This window comes from Phascolarctos cinereus, unplaced genomic scaffold (assembly GCF_003287225.1).
Source record: "Phascolarctos cinereus isolate Bilbo 61053 unplaced genomic scaffold, phaCin_HiC Scaffold_4;HRSCAF=312, whole genome shotgun sequence".
NCBI classification, from domain to species: domain Eukaryota; kingdom Metazoa; phylum Chordata; class Mammalia; order Diprotodontia; family Phascolarctidae; genus Phascolarctos; species Phascolarctos cinereus.
In genome coordinates this window covers 470,644,346-470,665,743 of record NW_027555847.1, presented here as the reverse complement: position 1 = coordinate 470,665,743, position 21,398 = coordinate 470,644,346, and the positions used below count along the sequence as shown (strand labels likewise).

Sequence of the window (21,398 nt, the reverse complement as noted above, 5' to 3'; positions counted from 1 at the left end):
GATGCCCTCTAAGGCTAGTGAAATGAGCAAGACTTACAATAACTTGCCCTTTCAAGGAAAGTCCCCCACAAATGGCAAAGCATAGATGGGGTGCCTTTGTTACAGGACAGCAATTGCTCCAAGGCTCCTAAGTAGTTTAAGGTTATTTGTCTCTTACACTAAAAAGCTATTCTTACCTTTGTTCATTTCCTTCTAAGTGGAGAGCAGCCATCTTTCTTTTACCCTATCCCTTTTTGACTCTCTCAGAACTAATCACTGACCCTCATTACAGTTTCTATGACTTTTTTTCATTTCTCTTATTTCGTTTCTCCATCCCTTTCACTGTTGCTTACCCTGTGCTTCTTTGGCTTTCATACCACTAAGGCTAGGATTTTAGAACCTATGCATTCCTTTAGTTTTTCAAACACACCAATTACATTCTATCTTGTCTAATTTTTGAGCCACAGGATAACAAAATTAGAGCTTGAAGAGGTAATCTAGTTCAAACTTTTCATTTTATTGATGAGGATACCGAAGTCACAGGTGTTTAAGTAACTAGTGTGTTGAATGAATTTTTCATGGTCTCATGGATAGTTAACAGGGCCAGGATCTGAAATGAGATCTACTAATCCCAAACCAGTGGTCTTTTCCCTACACCAATCTGAGTCTTGAGTCATTTTGTAAATGGTCACTGCTCTGAGGCTCCCTTTCTTTTTTTTAAACACTTCAAGATTTAAAACAGTTCCAAATGGTTGAGGTTACCAGAAGTCTAACCTCTAAATAAATATTACAGTTTATAATATATATGTGTGTGTGTGTGTGTGTGTGTGTATGTGTGTGTTTGTACGTATTAGTAGATAGTTGAGGAACCAACTTTAGTGTAGACTAGAAAAACACTTGGTTTTTTATCCATCTAACAAGGAAATCAAACAGCTTTCTATGTTTCACAACCAAGATGTCAATGTAAATCTGTCCATGTGGTTAGTTCTATATACTGTTATTCTGTAAAGCAAAAATGCATTATGTCTCCAACCCCTTTTTATCATGAGGTATTCCATATCTCCAGACTAAGGTTCTCACAGAACATTGCAATCTCCAGGTTGTCTAATTAGTTTAAGAAATATTGCACCTAACAATACATAATCACAAAAAATAAGATCAAATTCAGGAGTCCCAACTGGGATTTGGTTCAATATACTCTTTATATGATAATCATAAAACAATAAATTTTAATTCATACCATGTTGTGTCTGCAGCGCTTCTTTAAGGACAAACTGAATGTCTTCTTCCACTTCATTTTCAACATTCTGGTGTTCTAAAAGTTATTTTTTTAAAAGTAAAAAAAAACAACGAACAAAAATATAAATATCTCAAACCTTTGCACATTCATCATGAAGTCAATTTATATAAACTTAATTGTAAATATTCAGGCAATGAAGAATATTAATTTGTTCTTATTAGTTTAGCGCGTATTTTTTTCTCTGAGGGGCATTGTGGGATAGATAACAGACCCAGCCTCAAAGTAAAAAAGTTCTTAGTGTTCAAGGCCCACTTCTGACACATGTGAGTCTATGCAAGTGACTGAACCTCTCAGTGTCCTAGTTACAGAACAGCATCCACACTGAGAGAAAATGTTTCCTCACTGGAGTTGTTTGTATCAGTGAAGTCACAAATTTAGACAAAAATAGGTAGACAGACAGACAGACAAATTGGCAGGCAGGCAGAAACAGACAAAATAGATATTCAGAGTGAGAAACAGATCTGCTAACTTCATGAAACTGGTAAAATGCTATCAGAAGAAACAAATTTTCAAGACTTCTATATGACTTCTAAAAATGAATTAAAGCTTCCTTTATTCCTGCCTATTCCATTTTTAATTTGGGGCACAGTCTTACTCAATGAAATACATTTAACATTTAATTATAACCCAAAATTCTACCCTGTAATTTTATTAGCTAGTAAAGACTATAGACAGATTCATAATGTCTAAACAAAATATTTTTCAAATTCCTGTTAATGAGTACTCAATTATCAGATTTTATATTAGCATGTTTGAATTAGACTTCAAATATAACAAAAATAATCTACTTATTAAAAAAGTTAATTTCCAACAGAATATTAATAAGATGAGCAACTACCTTATAGGATATAAGTATTTAGCAAAAGAACAAATTCCAGGTTCTCCTTGGAATAGGAGAGGAGTGGAAAAAGATGAAAAGAAAGTAATAACATACAAACTGCCGTATACAAAACAAGGTTATCTTTTAGAAGGAAGAATTAACTAGGCCCTAGAGTCACTTGGGAACCACAGCAGAGGGGAAGCTCTCCAAATGGTTCTTTCTGAAGTATGTGGAACAGCTATAAATGGCCAATAAGAAGCCAAAAAAAAGCAATAAAGGTTTGCCTTATTGAAGAGCTCTGGGGATGCTGGGACCCCAAGAATGCCAAGGCAGAGTTGCCTAGAATGAATTCACACACTCAAGCCTTCTCTTAGTCAAGTAGCAAAAAGTTTATTGTAATGCTTTAACCAAAGTGGGTGAGAGTCCTTAGAGAATCTCCAAGATGATGAGGATGGTGCTGGGGCTTGTATGGGAAAAGGACAAAGGAAAGGATGCCAAGGATTCTAATTAGATAATCTAGGGGTCCAAGTGTCTTTTGGGAGCAAGCACCTATGATGTATGGACCAGAAAATGCAGGGGATCTGTGGAGATAACTTTGTTGATACCAGACACTGATGGAGGTGTCAGAGGTATGGACCTTGGGGATCTGGCATGAGGGAGAGTCCTTGGGCCAGCCAGGGATAAAAATCCTTGGGCCATGCACCTGTATATCTATTCTGATAAGAGAATGTGTTCTGCAACAAGAGAAAATTTTCTCACAGGACTGAGGCCTACTGAGAAATTGGGAAGCTTCCAGAGACATATCTTAGGGCTGGGACCCCAAGCACCCTATCATTATCAATTACTGAGGTTATCAATGTAAGATTATCTAAGGTTAATAATCTTATATTTATTTCTCCCAAAAGTACCATAATTTACCTAGCAACCTGTGTTAAAAGCCTTGATTTGCCATCTGCTTCTACAGCAATGCCAATATACTAATGATGTCAGCATTAATATCAATATATAATGCCTAAAGGTTTGCAAAGCACTTAACAAATATTATCTCATTTTACCCTCACAATGACCATAGGAGGTAGGTGCTATTTCCCCATTTTACAGATGAGGAAACTGAGGCAGATAGGTTAAGTTACTTGTCTAAAGCATCTGAGACAGGATTTGAACTCAGGTCACTGACTCCAAGCCTAGCACTCCATACACCAAGCCATCTAGCTGCCTAATCAAGCAGACTAGTCTTGGCAATTCCACATCTCTAACATCTTTTATAATATCCATCTTCTACATCCTGTTTTCCCACTGCCACTTAACTTGAAATGGAATCTCATTACTACTCAAACTGTAGGAATAGCCTAATTCATCTTCTAGCCTCTAGTCATTTCTTCCATTCACAATGTTACTGAATTCACCATCCTTAAGATTAAATCTAACCACATTACTCTCTGTTGTAACATCCAGAGCACACCGTTGCTTCCTGAATCAATTCCCAACTCGGATCTAGTTTTCATGTCCTTCTATCTGCGACCGTTATCTATCTACTACTGTTCTCAGTTTCTCCCACTACTCCAGGTAATTTATTCTCTGGTCAAGCTAAATTACTTGCTATGCCTTAGAAGTGTTGCATACATTCCCAACTTTTTAACATCTGTTGGAGCTCTGTCTCTAAATGCAAAGCAGCCAATAAATTCTGAAAATGTCTTAATGATAATCTTATTTTCCAAATAGTATCACCAGATTGAGGAAAAGGGGTTTCAATGCCAGAGGATTTTATATTTGATCCTAGAGGTGACAGGGAACCACTGGACTTTACTGAGAAGTGGTGGTGGGGTTAGGGAGGAATGTACTATGCTTTAGGAAGATTACTAACAACTGAGTAGAGGGTAGACTCAAGCGGGGAGGGATTTGTGGCAAGCAAAACAAACAGCAGGCTATTGTAATAGTGCAGGTGTGAGGCAACCAGGGCTTGCACCAAAGTAGTGGCAATGTCAGAGAAGAGAAGGGGGTATATGCAAAAGACATTAACAAAGGTGAAATTAATAGGCCTCATTAACATACTGAACTAGACAGATGAACAGCTAGTATTTATTCATCTCCTTATGGAATGAGATTAGCTAGCTGGCCTCAACGAGTTTAAAGTAACCAGACTCAAATTCCAGACTGGTGAGTTCGATTTGTTTTGCTTGGCTCGAAGATGGAATTTGCTTGACTCGAAGAAGGAATCTGCTTGGCCGAAAGGTAGACTAAGGCATCAGGCATGGAAAATTTAGTGATCCAAAAGCAAAAGGTCTGCCTCAGCAGGTTCTTTCACTAAAACCTCAGAATTCTGGGATTCATTTGTTATACCATTCTCTATATCTAGAAAACCTCCCTCCACAACTCCAACTAGGGAAATTATTCTTATCTTTTAACGCCCAATTCATCTAGAACCTTCTTCTTGAATCCCATTCTAATCCCAAGCTAGAAATAGTTTCCCCCCAAACAGCATGATCAAAAAATATCAGAGTTGGAAAGAATATCAAAAGAATAAGAATCTCTTCTACAACATGCTCTTCTATTAAAAGAAAGTTACTACATCCTGAAATAACCCCTTCCACTCTAACCACTCAAATCGTTGGAAGATTTGTTGTGGCATCAAACCTAAATCTCTCAGTAAATAATGTGCTGTGGTAAAACTGCCAATGGGAGAGATACAACCAAATTTCTTAATAATCACTTCTTAAACATATTAGCCACTTCTCAGTCTGCAGGCCCATGAGAGTATAACTTGCTTCTTTTTGTCCAGGCCTGCAATTTCACCTCAGTAAGTAACGAATAAAAAAAGCATGTTTAAGTGCCTCCTACATGTGAAGCACTGACATTACAAATTTTATAAATGGGCAGGAAGGGATTAGGCATTGGCAGTAAAGTTGAGAGAGACAATTTCCCAGTGAGGTATGGGGAGCCAGGGGGGAGTGTGAGGAAAGAAGTCAAGTACCCCTGCCCACTGGCAGCTGTCTTTGATAAAGGTTCTGGGTATCTTACAAAATCTAAATGGCAGGGACAGGCAGGAGGAAGAGCATTTGTGTGCCCTACTGGCAAATTCTCTTTATAGGGGCTTTTAATTGTAGTGTCATAAACCCCTTTGGAAAGGCACTGAAGTCTATGCACCTTTTCTCAGAAAAATGTTTTTATTTTTTTTTTTTAGGCAATTGGGGTTAAGTGACTTGCCCAGGGTCACACAGCTAGTAAGTGTTAAGTGTTTGGTCTGAGGCCAGATTTGAACGCAGGTCCTCCTGACTTCAGAGTCGTTGCTCTATCCACTGCACCACCTAGCTGACCCAAGAAAAATGTTCTTAAACACAAAGGATAAAATACATAGCATTATTAAGAAAAACAATCATATTAAAATGATTATCAAAAAAAAATTTTAAGAAACTTTAAAATTTTTTAAACTTAAAACTTGAAAAACTTGAAACTTAAAAACTTTTAAAACTTAAATTTTTTTTTTAAAGTTCAGGGGCAGCTAGGTGGCACAATGGATAGAGTACCCATCCTGGAGTCAGGAGGACCTGAGTTCAAATCTGACCTCAGACACTTGACACTTATTAGCTGTGTGACCCTGGGCAAGTCACTTAAACCCACTGCCTAGACAAAATAAAAAATTAAAAAAAAAAACCCAAGTTCAGAGATGCTGGTCTAGGAACCCCTGTTCTATACCAATGCAAATAAGCATCTGTTATCCAATTTATAGTTTTAGGATACTGAAAGATTAAGAGGCTTGCCCAAGGGTCACATGGTCAGTTATGTTAAAGGCAAGACACAAAACTAGGTCTTCCTCACTCACAGATGAACTCTCCGTCTTTTTATCATTTTGCTTTCTCAGAAAAATATAAATTATTTATGTATATTCAAAATAATTTTGAAAATTATCTTTACATGTAATTGGAAAAAAATAAAATACTATTAAAAATAATTTTGGTAACAAAACTAAAGCAGGAAACTCACTTTGAATTTTAAGCACTTATGGTGGCAAAATACAGTGAAATTTCCATTGGGATAAGAATCAGGATATTCTTCCAGCCCCAACTTTACCTCTACTAGCTCTGTGACCTTGAATAAATTTTCACACCTCTGGGCTTTAATTTCCTAACTGCAAAATGCAGTAAGGGTTAGGAATGGGAGATCTTATTATAGGACAATCTTACCTGATTTTCTCGTAGCCTGATCTTCTGGTTGTATGTGGTCCTCTGGTTGTCCAGGTAAGATTGACTTTGCTGAGGCAGATTTTTCCTTAAGTCCTGCATTTTTCATTCATAAAGTTAACTTTGGCTTTTTGTGAAAATGGAAAACTTTATTCAAATACATATTAGACCAGGAAAAAGATCAAAGTCACAAACATTTCCCATACATTGCTTAGAGACTATCTGGAAAAGTTTCTAAGAGTTATTATTTCCACCTAAAAAATGTATAGTTTTAAATTAAAACTCTAGCAGGAAAAAAAAATTCCTAAATGTGTACCTTTTCACTAATTAGAATTACATTTAGTCTGTCCAAAATAAAATTCTATTCAAAATAACAATTTTATCTAGCTACTATCAACACTGTGCAGTATTTCCTGCATAAGTAAATTTTAAAATATTAATTTCTAAGCACTTTTAAATGGGGACATATGTTCAACTTACCCATTCAAATTTTACATCGTGAATTTTTTTCAGTTTTTATGTTGTCATACACTGAAAACTCAAGTGCAAAATAAAATCATAATGTTCTCTCATTCCTTAAACTACCTACAAAGCATGCCACTACAGTAACATTAAGTATTAATGTGTATCTGATATCTAAAAAAACCAGCAATTTGATTTTCAACTCCCCTTTGCAATTACAGAAAATCATAGGTGTAGTAATTAAATATGGAGAATAATCCAACTTAAATACCAATGAAAACAACAAATCATAGAAAACCTGTAAATGTTTTAAAAACAAAAATATATCATGCATAGAATACTTATTGCTCTTAAACCACCAATTTTAAGTCTGATAAATATATTTATAAACAAGATTATCAGCATCAAGTTTGAAAAAAACTATTTTAACCTAATAGTGCAACAATATATTTTTTTTAATCAGTAAAGAAAATTTCAGTGGTACAAATACTAATTCATAAGTACCACCACTTTGCCTTGCTTTACTATGTATATTTACTACAAAGGTTGTGTTGGTTTTTGTATGAGAGGAGAGGTCAAGAAGGAGGATGAGGAAGAGATATAGTCCCAGCCCCCTTGACTTCCTAAAATAGGAAGGAAGGACACAAGAAATCACAAACGGTACAATTGTGAAAGTTACATGTTGGACTGATTGTATATTGAAAATATAAAACTCTACATAATTGCTTCACAGGGGCAGCTAGATGGTGCAGTGGATAGAGCTCTGGCCTTGAAGTCAGGAAGACAGGAGCTCAAATCCAGTCTCAGATACACGACACTTACTAGCTGTGTGGCCCTGGGACAAGTCACTTAACCCCAATTGCCTCATCAAAAAGAAAAAAAATATATTTTTTTTCCCTACATAATTGCTTCACAATTTTACATACAAATTCTGCACTTCTGTTCTACAATTTATGGGGAAATGTTCGACTTATCTGGTGGTTTTTCTTTAGTGCAGATTTTTTTTAAAAGAATATGGAAAAAGAAAGAAGGAAAAACAGAGTTACAAGTGGCCCAACATCTGATGGTTGCTGTGGAAGGGCATAAAAAACTTCAAGTTCCCTATTACTGCGTTGCTTAATCTCCCTAGTTAGGATGGTCCATTCTACATTCTAGTTAATTATAGTATTTCCCCATGGAATCCCAGGCCCTTCTCAGTTTGGGGAAAAAGGAAAGATGAATACATGTTTTACACACATACACACACACTCACACACTTCCTTTCAGCATTTATTATTAATAGAGTATCATACAGTATTCACGAAGGCTTCACCAGCAACTCTAAAACAAAAAATTTAGACAAAAAGTTTCTATTAATTTCTGGTTTTCTTTATTCTCTAGAATTTTTGTTTTGTTTCATTCATTTTTTTTCTTTATTGTTCCTTCCTCTGTGTCTATCCTCACAGAATAATATACATAACTATATATTCATACTTCCCTTCTTACTTCACCATACCACATACCTTGAAAAGCTATGAAGAGTTTGACAAAGGCATGGAAGGCCTTTATCAAAGAAGGAATTCCTATTTCAACATAACTACTTTACCCCTAACCAAAACCAAACCTAAGTCACCATTATTTTCTGGTCATGGAGTCTTCCTCTACTTCTATGGATTTTTCTAATTAAAAAATATATTCCAACAGGACATAGCAAGCGGCAACAAATCCCATATTCCTTTAGTGTATAAGGATATAGAAGCTTCCCCAGTGGATCCAATTCCCCTCCCCTTTCAATAGTCCATGCTTCTTGCTCTATGCTGTTAATGGATAGCCAATAATCCTACCTCTATGCAGGTAACAGGATGAGAATGAGAACACTAATGCCAACCCTTTTCAATGAGGTGAAGAAAGTAGAACGGGGTAATATGCTAAAAACCACAACAGAGGAAGCCAACACAAACCAGAAGCTATGTGAGGCAAAGGATTTTTCAGTGCTCTCTAAACTATCATGGTGGAGGCAGGGTTGGGTAAGACTTCCTGCGAGTACACAGTGAATAACAGTTTCAGAATTCTACCTTCATATCAATTGCTAAGGCACCACCCAAACCCTTTTACTAAGGCACCTTAGGATGAAGAAAGATTTTGGATTTGGAAGACATGTTGAATGTTCCTTAATCAGTAGTTTCTACATTTACTGGAGGCAATGTTGTGCCAGAGCAAGTTGTACCTACAATGTTGTTGTTTTTCCAGTCGTGTCTGGCTCTTCACGACTCCACTTGGGGTTTTCTTGGTAAAGATATTGCAGTGATTTGCCATTTCCTACTCCAGCTCATTTTACAGACAAGGAAACTAAGGCAAACAAGGTTAAATGACTTGTCCAGGATGATACAGTTATTAAGTGTCTGAGTCCGGATTTGAACTCATAGTCTTCTTTGATTCCAATCCCAACGCTGTATCCACTGCACCACCTAGTTGTACCTACTATACCAGTCCACAAATGACAACTGTTAAATTCAGGATTTCACCTCAGAAACCATTACCCTACAAATCAGGACTTCATTTATTGTTTTGCTGATTGCCTACAACCAGGAATCAGCAAGCTACACCTAAAGGCCAAATCCTGCCGTTGGCCTGTTTTTGTAAAGGCCCGACAGCTAAGAATGGCTTTTACTTTATAAAATGTAACTATTTTATAAAGTAAAAGCCATTCTTAGTTCCTGCACATAGTTTGCTAAGCCCCGGTCTAAGCTTAAGGAAGTGATGGACAAAATGATAATAATGCAGGTTAAACTCATAAGTGTGTCATGCTGGTAAATACTTACCAGCATGTCCTTTACAGAAATGAACTTCATGAAGATTTTAGATTTTTTAAAAACAAGATAACTGAGCAATAGCTACTAAAAATAGCACTATAGCTCCAATGAGTAAATTTTCTCTTTTATTTCTTCACTTATAACCATTAAAAAGCCCTCAGATTTTTCTTTTTTTTTCTTTATTGTTTTCTCTATTATATCTTTTGCCAGTTTTTCTGAATACATTGGAATTTCTGAAGATTTATGATAACTCTGAAAACAGGTGATAGGATTAAGAAAGTCTAAAAATTTTTCATTTAAATTTTAAAAATAGCATATAACACAGGCAGAAAAAAAGGATAGGACATAACAAAATTAAACAATAGCTCAGTATTCAAAATAGCAGGGGATCACTGGGATATCCCATTCAAGAATATTTTTCTGCCTCCCAAGTTACCTATAAACCTGGAACATATGGAAGTAATTTGAATTGAGATTCCAGAAATGTATTTTAACCTATGTTACTGGGTTAAAAGTTTTCATTCATAGTTGAGAGCCAATAAAAATTAAAGTAAAAGTTCCATAAAATGAATTAAAAACCTTTAAGATTAACTCACAGAGGTGAAATTTTTAATGCTTGATTATTATTAATTACTACTAGTAACCATGTAGGTCAGAGAGTTACACAGCATTGAATAGTCTCTAAAAATGTTTATCCTTGAGTTTTCCAGACAAGATGGTCACCTGAATGAAGGCAAGCAGTCTAGCTCCCATATACCTATTGTAGAAAAAAATAAAAATAAAAATAGCACACAAATAGCACACAAGACCAAATAATGATCAAGAAATCCACTGAAAAACTATGATAAGTGGTTTGATCCACCCCAGAACTACATAGAAAGTCAGTTCTGCCCAGGAAAGGCAATAGGAAAGGAGGCATGTTAGAAAAGGGGCAGTGATAACTATAGTCTACAAAGTTCCATTCGGAGGCAGCAACATAAAGGCTCCCCTAAGAAAGTTCCAGCATGGTTGAAAACCCAAGAATAGGCCTTGAAAGAAAATGGGTGTGGCTGCAAGCAGCTGTGGCAAGACAAGCATCATATCTCAGAAGAGAACCATGGTTAACAGGCATGGGACCAAGCAGAGCTGACTACTCTACCCAAAAGCATATCAGGAGCTGGACCCTAGTCCCAGTACAAAGCTCAATTCAGAGAGGAAGAGAGGAAAAGAAGAGAGAGAGAGGAAAAGACAGAAAGAAGGGAGGGGAGGTTCTTCTACGTGTCAAATGGAGGAGAGACAAAGGAAGGATGAAGGTAGACATGAGGCAAATGGGTTCACTCCACAAAATGGAAACTCTAGGAGGAAGTCAACAACTGGTAAAGGGGCCAGGCCTTACAGAAAGAATGTACATATTGGAAAGGTTGCAAGGTGAGTCTGGGTATTCCAGGGTGAGTAGGCCCAACACACTGAAGGAAGTTCCAGGATGAGACAGCATGGTTTGGAAGTCCTAGAGCTAGAAACAGGGCCAGGAAAGGAATAAAACACAAGAAAATGACTAGAGATCATAATTCTTATAGATCCAGAGACATCCAAAAATTCAACCAAGGAGAGAGTAATTCTATAAAAACTACAAAAGCAGAGACTCAAAAGAAAAAGTTAATCTACCTAAGGATTATATGAATACCCAGAAAAAAAGGAATGAAAAATGAAGTTAAGGAAAGAATTGCAAGGAGAATAAATAGCTTAGAAAAGATATGATTTACCTTTCTGAAAATTACAATAGACTAAAAAAGAAATAAATGACTTCACGAGACAAGAAATATTACTACAGAATCAAAGGACTGGAAAAATTAGAAGAAAATACAACTCTGGCATAACAAAATCACTGACCCAGAAAACAGATCAACGAGAAATAACTTAAGAAACATTAGACTGCCTAAAAGCCATGATTTTTTTTTAAAGTCCTAACACTTTATCAAGAGATCATGAATGAAAACTGCCAAGATCAATTAGAATCAGAGATCAAAGTGAAGATACAAAAAAATCCCTCTTGAAAGAAAAATCAAAAGGAAAAGTCCCAACAATTTCATAATCAAAATCCACATCAAAGGAAAAATTATTCTGCGCAGAGAAAGAAAACAGTTAAGTTAGTAAGGAACCACAGTCAGAAACATACAAGACTTGGCAACATCTACTATAAATGAGATCTTGGAATTCAATACTTCAGAAAGTAAAAGATATAGGCTTACAACTAAGAATAACATACTCAATAAAGCTAAGTATGACCTGATCAGGATTGGGGTGGGTAGAGGGAAATAAACTTTTAATGCAATAGAGGACTTTGAAGCATTCCTGATAAAAAGATGAGAGCTGACTGGGAACTTTGGAAATACAACTACAAAAATCAAAACTTTGAAAGATAAATTTATTGGAATGAGAAGGATTATAGAATGATGAAGTTATAACACTACAATAATGGAAGAAACATGTCCCTTCAGAATTGCAGCATCTTCAAAAGATATCGAGGAAGTTAAGAAAAAAAAAACAGGAGACCTAGTAATGGATTAGTTCTTTTCTGAGGATTTGAATAGGAGAAAGAAAAGGGATAGTAAAGGGAATACATTACTGTAGAAAGCAGGAAGTCGGAAAAAAGGAATGTAACAATACGTGTTTTCACAACTGGAATATGTGAGAAGAGTATACAAACACAGAGAAAGGGAGCATTAGATGAACCTCACCCTTATTTGAAAGAGGCAAAGGATAGTGGAACACACATTTTCACACACATACACAAAACTTGGTGTAGGAATATATCAAATTTCACTGTGAAACAGGTAGGGATAAAGAGAGAGGGTTGCTAAGAGGGAGAATAATACCTGAGAAAGAACAGCCTCAAGTAAGACAAACTTTCTGATTATGAAGGGGATACTTTAAAAGGAAAAAAGTAAAGTGCTAGAAATTAAGGGGATTTTCATCAATTGGAGAATAGATCAATTGGGGTATGTGGATGTAATGAAATGTTACTGCATTGCAAGAAATGACAAAAGAGGCAATTTCAAGGAATACTAAGAAATACAAATTGATGCAGAATGAATTAAGCAGAATAAGAATATGTATGACAAGAGAAAAACAAAACTTAAAAAGATTAACTCTCATCAGAGCTATGATCAACCACAGCTCCCAAGAACCCATGATAGAATATGTCACCCACATCCTGAGAGAGTAGTGAAGAACTCAAGAAATTGAAAGAGACATACACTTTTGGATATCGTCACTGTGTAGATGTAACTAGGCTTGTTACACAGAATTTCTTTTTTTGTTTTGAACTGAGTAAATTGGAGTTTACAGGATACACTGACAGTTACATCAAGGGGGAGGGAGAGAACAAAAATAAGAGCCAGTGAAACATTTAAAAAATATTTTTAAAATTTTTTAAAAGATTTTTTAGGCAATTGGGGTTAAATGACTTGTCCAGGGTCACACAGCTAGTAAGTGTCAAGTGTTTGGTCTAAGGCTGGATTTGAACTCAGGTCCTCCCGACTTCAGGGATGGTGCTCTATCCACTGTGCTACCTAGTTGCCCCTAAACATTTTATTAAATACATAACTGAGAAGAAAATTCAGAATGAAGCACAGACAAGCATGAGTTTTTAAAAGTAACATGTTGAATTTATTATATACTTTTTTTTTAAAAAAAGTACACAACATGGAACAGTGCTTCATAATTTCACATACAATTCTCTTTTTGTATTATGCTGTGTACACAGAAATGTTCATTTGGATTTTCTCTTTAATGTGTATATGAGTTCAGAATAAAAAAAAAAAATTAAACAATGTTCATCCCTCATTTTCACCAGGCTAAAATTTTTAGGCTTTCAGATAAATTTTCAGAGAAAGTTTTGTTGTTGTTTAGCCAATTAATCATGTCAGACTTTTTGTAACGCCATTTTGGGGTTTTCTTGCAAAGATACTGGAGTGGTTTGCCATTTCCTTCTCCAGCTCATTGTACAGATGAGGAAATTGGGTGGTCACACACAGTAAACATCTTCCGGATTTAAACTCAGGTCCTCCCGGCTCCATGCCCAGCATTCTATCCACTGTGCCACCTAGTGCCTCTTCAGAGGAAGCATGTGGCTCTAATAAAAAGCAGTCTGGCTCTACAGTCAGAGGACATAGGTTCAAATGCAAGATTATTAACCATGTGTCCCTGGCAAAGTCAGTTTTATTCCCTGAGATTTCAATTTCCTTATGTAAAAATTGAGAGGGTCAGACTAGCTCAGGCCTATAAGGTCTTTTCTAATGACCCAATAAATATGAAATTCCTTAAAATGTCTTCAATTTGTTTTATAAAATAATTTAAAATAAAATGCCTTCACTCATTTTCTAAAATAATTTATTTGCATATCTAGTTTACAAGTCTTCATATTTTTATTTAGTATTCTCAGATTCTTTATATTTTTGTTGCATTTTTATTATAAATGGAAGGAACTGGTAAAGCACACAAGACATGATATATTAATCATTTGAAATTTAGTACAACATGATTATCTTGGCAAAACATTTCTTTGCATTCCTTTTTTAGTGTTTTTTTTTAATCAAGAATTACATATTTCACAGGAATTAAACCACATAGTACATCATATGCTTTTTTTTTGCACCATAAGCAGCAGTACACTAAATAATAGTGATGATGATGATGATATGTCCAGGGAGTTAAGAGTCAGGAACTGCAGGACTGTACCTAAAAGCTATGGGAATAATAGCCTGGAAAGGCCAATGCACTAAAAGGTAGCTAAAATTCACTTAAAAGGAGTAAAACTTTACCTTCGCTTTAAGACTATAATAGAAAGTTGACTTGATTTTTTTTTTAACCATGCAACTTAAAGAGTTCAATAGGTATGAAGTACATGCTGCCTTTCCTGGTTTCAACTCCAAGATTTCAGCTCCCTTCCAGGACAACCTAGCTCAACACTCCAAAACTCACCACAAAGCTAACTCAAGCCATGATTGACTCTACCTCCCCTCAGCCTCCTCTTGTCTTGTACTGGAGGACTCCAGAGTGGAGCACCAAACTCCTCCCAATGCCTTCCTTTTATAGAGGATAAAAAGTAGACTTAAGCTCACTCCACTTTGCATCTGCTGCTGGGCCTGGTTTCAATTCCACAGAACAACATTCTCTTGCATCCTTCCCACTCTCCCTTTCCTGCCTTGTTTTGTGTGCAGTCTCTCCCTCAAGATTGTAAGCTCCCTGAGGGCAGGTCTTTCTGTTATGTGCCTCCTCAGGACTTAGCACTGTGTCTAGCACACAGTAGGCACTTAAATATTTATTGGAATAAAAAGCAGCCTAATAAGCCACCTTCCCAGCTGGGAAAGGAGACAGACCTTTTCAAACATTACTACAGAAGAAGAAAAGAATAGGATTTCACTATACTTACAATGCTTACTCCAAGAGTTGAAGGATTTCTGATTGTGTGTGTGTGTGTGTGTGTGTGTGTGTGTGTGTGTGTGTGACCACTCCTTCCACCTACCCAGCTGAAAAGCTCTCTGCAGGTTAACCAATGCTTTTTGAAAGTTGTGACTAAAAAATGTATCTATCTGTAGTCAGTCTATTGATAAGCCTTCCTAAATTTAGGTTGGTTCCCAGGTAACAGATATGCAACCATTCATCAGGCCTGTATATGAAGTGTCCATTCTGTTAGAATCTGCACTAGCACAGGCTCTAAGAACATAGGGTCCTCTCCACAGCAAAATGGACCACTGGAGTAGGACTGAGTAAAGGCTACTGAGCTTAAATTCAAACTAAAGACATTTGTCTAAGGAGCAAAAAGTGGACATAACTTTTGCTAACATAATTTTTTTTCCAATTTCCCTGTCACTGAACAGGTGAATGCTGTGGACAAAGTGAATATTTCATCAACATATTCACAAAACTTCTTTAATAACATTCCATGAGAATTGTGTGCTAAAGAATCTAGGTGGCACAGTGGATAGAGCAGTGGACCTGGAATCAGGAAAATCTGAGTTCAAATCTGGCCTCAGACTATTACCAATTGTATAACCCTGGGCAAGTCACTTAACCTTGTCTGCCTCAGTTTCCTCATCTGCAAAATGAGCTGGAGAAGGAAATTGCAAACCATTCCAGTATCTTTGCCAAGAAAACCACAAATGGGGTCATGAAGAGTTGGACATGACCAAAACAACTCAATAATAAACAAGATAGTATAGTATCCATATAGAGATGGATTCAGAACCGGTTGAAGGGTCATACTCAATGTCAGTTGCAAAAGGTCTCTATCAAACTACTCTGCTTGCTGCTACAAACTTCAGTCTCTCATCTTACCCCAATACTAATATAAAAGTTAACAGGTGTCAGTAGTTAAGAGGAAGAAAGACAAACATCTATTTCCACAATTCTCCTCCAATACTGACATTTCCCCAGCACCAAAACAGTAAGTCAGCATGCCCTGTCCCCATTCTGTGTATTCCCTGATACTCATTCCACACACAAATACATGCCCAGCTTAATCCTGTTTCTCATGTTAGAGCCCCAGGACATAGGGTGCTAAAGTTTCACTCTGAATTACAGAATAAAATTTCTTCAGTATTCTTTAAACCAAAATACCAACAACCACCACCTACCTAGCCTTTGCCTTTTCTATACAGCTTAACTGACAAAAAAGAATAGAGGAAGCATGGGGGCACAAAAGGGGCACCCTTTTAAACTCGATTTGTTTCTTCAGTATTGTAACCAAAACACACTATGGATCTCTGCTCTCCAGAAAACTATGCTTATCATGACACAAATGATCATGGGTGTTAAAATGTTATGATTGCAAAGTTCAAGACTCTTTCAAGCTAGAAAGGGTTCAAGTATAGTATTGGAGAGACCAAGTTTCTACTGTCTGAAGACCAGCTAAATATAGAGGCTCACTGCTGTTAGGTTGGCCACTAGGCAATGAATATTTTGGCCATAGTGACCTGTGAAACAAATAAAAATGCTGTTTATATAAACTCTTAGAAAACCTCAAAGGTGGCATGTGAAAAATTCAAGGCCAGCAGAGCAGGAGAAATTGAATGTGTATAAGGTGAAAGTGTGAAGTAGAGAAACTCTGGCTCTAAGCAACAATGGAATCGAGTATGCTAATCCCTGGAACCCCCCCCCCAAAAAAAAAATGGGGGATGATGGAAAACTGAATTAGAAATAGCCCATCATAGAATACTATTGTGCTCATTAGAAATAATGAGCAAGATAGTTTCAGGAAAAACCTGGAAGACTTAAATGAAATGAACAAAGTGGTAACAATGATCAACTATGAAAGAGATAGCTACTCTGATCAATACAATGATCCAAGACAATTCTAAAAGATCCATGATAAAAAAAAAAAAGCTATCTACCTCCAGAGAGAGAATTGATGAACTCTGAGTGAAGACTGAAGCAAGCTTATTTTTTACTTTCTTTTTCTTGTTGGGGTTTTTTTTTGTTGTTTTCAATATAGCTAATATAGAAACATGATTTTCATGACTTCACATTTATAACTGATATATTCCTTGCCCTCTTGATGGATTTGGGGGCGAGGGGGGGTGGACTAAGGGAGAGAATTTGGAACTCAACATTTTTATAAATGAATGTTAAAAATAAAATTTTAAATTTAATTGGGAAAATAAGAGGATACTTCTGTACTCTTAAAAAAATATGAAAAAGAAAGAAAATAGCCCATCACAATTTATGCCAGCTCTTATTCTGCATTACTTTCACTTTTAACCAATCACTATGTGGCAGGTAGACTGGATAAGGTTGGGAGGAAAAGAGATGTGCTCCTGGCACCTCCAAGTAGAGCTCTTAAGTATACTTCTCTAGACAAAATGTTACAAATGGCAGTCAGGTGCTATAGATATAATTTCTAAACACACTATGATTTCTAGTTTTGTGTGTTTATGTCTGATATACAAGTATATTTCAGTGCTAAAATGCAAGCACCACTTATACATCTTTGTTTTGAATTTCCCTTAATCTATATATTTTGTCAACACAGCAAACAAGTCACCATCTGATATATATAAAAAATAAGTTTGCTTCAGTCTTCACTCAGAGTTCATCAGTTCTCTCTCTGGAGGCACACTGAATTAAGCAAGTTTCTTCTCTAAGGTCACTTACATACCTAAGCATCCTTTATAAAAATCTTATTTAAAAGTACATTTCAAGTTTCAAACAAAATTGAAAAAAATCACAAAATTCTACAACTAAAATATACACTGAGGATTATCTTTATATTGACATTTCTATTTTGAGAGTTATATTCATTATTATAACTCACAGACTATAACTCAGCTTTATTGTTGAGGTCAAAAGAAAAGTAGATGTTACCAAGTATAAGGAAGGAATAAGAGATGGAGAAACTGAGCCAGAAATAATTACCAGATTTAATATGATTTTAAACTGGCGTATTAACATAATCACATAAGAATTTTGAAGCTCTACTAATGCAGAAATGCCAAACAATGGTTGTAAAGATAAACAGGAAGCAACAAGCCCAGTTTTAAATTAAATTACTTTTAGCTCACCATACTTAATAATAAAAAATTAATATTTTAAAGACACCTATTTTACTCAGAAATATATTCATAAATAAAAATAATTTTAAAAGAGGAGAGAGATTTAAAAGTGCACCTCAGGGATAACCTCAGCAAATTAACTGAAACAAAATGTTTAACTGACCATGCATGTTGGTAGCAAATGAGTTGCAATGTTAAAATACAATACAGTATTATAAAATGTGTTACCCCTTTTGATAAAGATCAGATTTAAATTTTACTAAGCCAAATGAACTAAAATATCAAGCCCTATACTTGATAATCAATCTCAGAATATATTTGCATTTGTTTGAATATACCGATATCAGTACTCATCAGATACTTGAGAAAAACAATGATTAAGCTGAAAATATATTAATATGTGGTGCTCTGATGAATATTCATGAGTTATTATGCAAAGGTTATACTTTAATTCATTTATTTAAAATCTATAATTTTCTATATTAGGATGTCTTGTCAAGTAGCTATTATCTATCACCTACGTAATACCTAAAAATTATTACAATATTATTCTTCAGTACAAACACAAAATTCCCCAACTTCTGATGAGACTAGATTAAAAATCACAATATTGGTGGATGAATTACCACTTATACATCTTTCTTTTGAATTTCCCTTAATCTATATATTTTGTCAACACAGCAAACAAGTCACCATCTGATATCAGAATATATAAATCCTTAAAAAATTCCATTAATCTATAAATTAGTTATGAAGCACCCATTTTAGAAGAACTGTGCTTAAGAATTGATGGAAGTTACACACTGTTCCAGATGTATGAGACAGAATTTGCATAAACTGAATTTCTAGGTGCTTGCATTTTAGCACTGAAATATACTTGTATATCAGACATAAACACACAAAACTAGAAATCATAGTGTGTTTAGAAATTACCACTAAGTATGGCAAAAATTCAATATAATTAAGCTTTTCAGAACAAAAGTTACAATATAGCAAAAAATAAAGTTGAACTCTGGGTGGGAGCACTATAGTTTTCCTTGTTCAAACAAATTTAAGAAGACTGCCCTTCAAACATCAAGGAACTAGATTCTACAATATGTCATAATTAGAGACTTGAAGCTCTATGTACAAAAGAAATCAATGCAGTGTTTGGAGGATGTTTTTCTTTTAAAAAAAAAGTCTTCAGCTAAATGAATTATTTTCTGCTGAACTAAAAAGTCTCATGTACAGGTTAAAATAAAGTTATTTTATAATGTTCAATAATTACATGACACTACAATACATTTCAAAACATGATGCCATTCTGCACACATAGTGAAAAATGATACAAAATTATCATTTTAAGCTTAATAGAGCTTTTATAAAAATCTCTACTCTGTAGAAGTGCCTTATTATAACCCAGCCTGTTTGTTTCTTCCGTAATTAAACTGCTTTGGAATTCAACAAATCCAGTAAGCTTTTATTATTTATCTACTACATGCAAATCACTGCATTAGGAGCAGATAATTCAAAGAGACAAAAAGGAAACACTCCTTGCCCTCAAGGAGCTTACATTCTACTGGTAGCAAGAAATTCATGAAAAACCAACCTTACAAATATATTCACATATGTATTACTCCAACATAGATACCTAAGTACTTACCTTCCAATTCAATTCAAGCACCTTCTACATGCTAGGCAATGTATTTTCAAAGATGATAAATTACACCCAATGGAGCTTATAGAATATCACAGGGATATGACACAAACTGATAAGTATGCCAGATATTACAGTGTAAAAGTCATAGACATTCTGTATACATAATAAAGAAAATGCTATTTTACATTTTAAAATGTGATGATTAAAGGATAATAAAAATTTCCATTTTGAAAATAACCTAAATATTATGCAGCTAAATATACCTTGAAAATATACTTCAATACATAGAAAGCAAATTAAATTAATGACATGTTATTAAATCAAGTTTTCAATACTGCAAACAAATTTCTTAAATAAATAAATTCGTTGTGGAATCAGTAGTTTTCATTTACAAGTAAATACAACTATAAATAAAGTAAGTTTTTAAGCAGTTATTACAAAAATTATCCATAATCTCAGTTTAACAAGATCAGGAAAATGAGTTTCAGAAATTATAAATTTACAATATTATTTAATAATTTAACAAATAATAAGTATTGGCACAGCATTTAACATTCCATGTTGATGGAATTACTAAAAATTTAGTTCTTCTTTTTCCTGTCTTGACCCTTTGCTAAGTTTCCAAGCTTAGAAGTACTTTTATCTCCTTTTTTCTCTTCTTTATGTCTGGATGCCATTTTAGTAGAAGCATCCTTGCCACTTACTGATCTTTTCATAATCTCTTTGTTTTTGGCACTTTTTTCAAGTCCTATTTTCTCCTTTTCTCTATCTTTTTTACCCTTAGAAAACTCCTTTTTGGATTTATCTGAATCAGCAGCAAATTTATCCTTCCAGTCATCTTTTTCTTTCTTCCCCTTCTTTTTATCTTCATTCTTATTTTCCTTCTTTGACTCTGGTTTCTCCTTTCCCTTCTTAAGCTCTTCTTTAATTACTTCTTTTACTTTTCAGGTTTTTCAATCAAAGGGAAAAAAATTATTCACATCACTTAATTTGTAGGATAGGAGCACTGAACAAAACACTTCCCCCATGTGAAAAACTCAACAAAAAGTTGATTTTACTTGATCATGTAGGTATATATCCTTCCCTTTTTTCTTTTAAAACAATTAAAATTAGTTGTGTACAGTTTCTGCAAAACAAATGCTTTAAGTTGCTTTAATTTAAATATATATTTTTGATTTGCAAGACAAAAACATGATATAAATGCTTTAAAAAGAATCAGCATGCAAAATTAATAAATTAGTCCATCCATATGCACATTCTTAAATGAATATTAATGAAGACTTGAAGTTTCATATAGGTACTAGTATTTGGGGGGGGGTTGTTGTTATTCAGTCATTTCAGCCTTGTCTGACTTTTTGTGACTCCACTTCCGGTTTTCTTGGAAAAGATTCTGGAAAGATTTGCCATTTCCTTCTCCAGCTCATTTTACAAATGAGGAAACTGAGGCAAACTGTTAAGTGACATGCTCAGGGTCACAGAACTAGTAAGTGTCTGAGATCACATTTGAACTCAAGAAGATGAGTCTTCCTGAATCCAGAACCAGCACTCTATCCATGGTACCATGGAGCTGCCCCAGGTACTTGTATAATTAAAGAAATACCATCAATGAGATAAACGTTATCTTGTCTTTAAAGCATCTATTTTATAAACTGAGGGATAATTTTTTAACCACCTGGTCTTCTCTCCCAATTAATATT

At 35.1% G+C, this 21,398-nt stretch overlaps 1 protein-coding gene across 7 annotated transcripts in view; it reads right to left on the bottom strand.

Annotated features, from left to right (window-relative positions):
- The window catches only part of ASPH (aspartate beta-hydroxylase), a 257,979-nt gene that overhangs the window by 164,819 nt on the left and 71,762 nt on the right, over positions 1–21,398 (bottom strand). For 5 of the 7 annotated variants that reach the window (XM_078153392.1, XM_078153393.1, XM_078153394.1 and 2 more), the window contains 2 exons: positions 6,281–6,373; positions 1,220–1,294 (listed from right to left, as the gene is read on the bottom strand). In XM_078153392.1, the coding sequence (XP_078009518.1) occupies positions 1,220–1,294; positions 6,281–6,373 (168 nt within the window). Of the gene's footprint in view, positions 1–1,219; positions 1,295–6,280; positions 6,374–13,156; positions 20,642–21,398 lie in introns of those variants that run through there. The other 2 variants (XM_021002109.2, XM_021002110.2) reach the window with 1 other exon arrangement.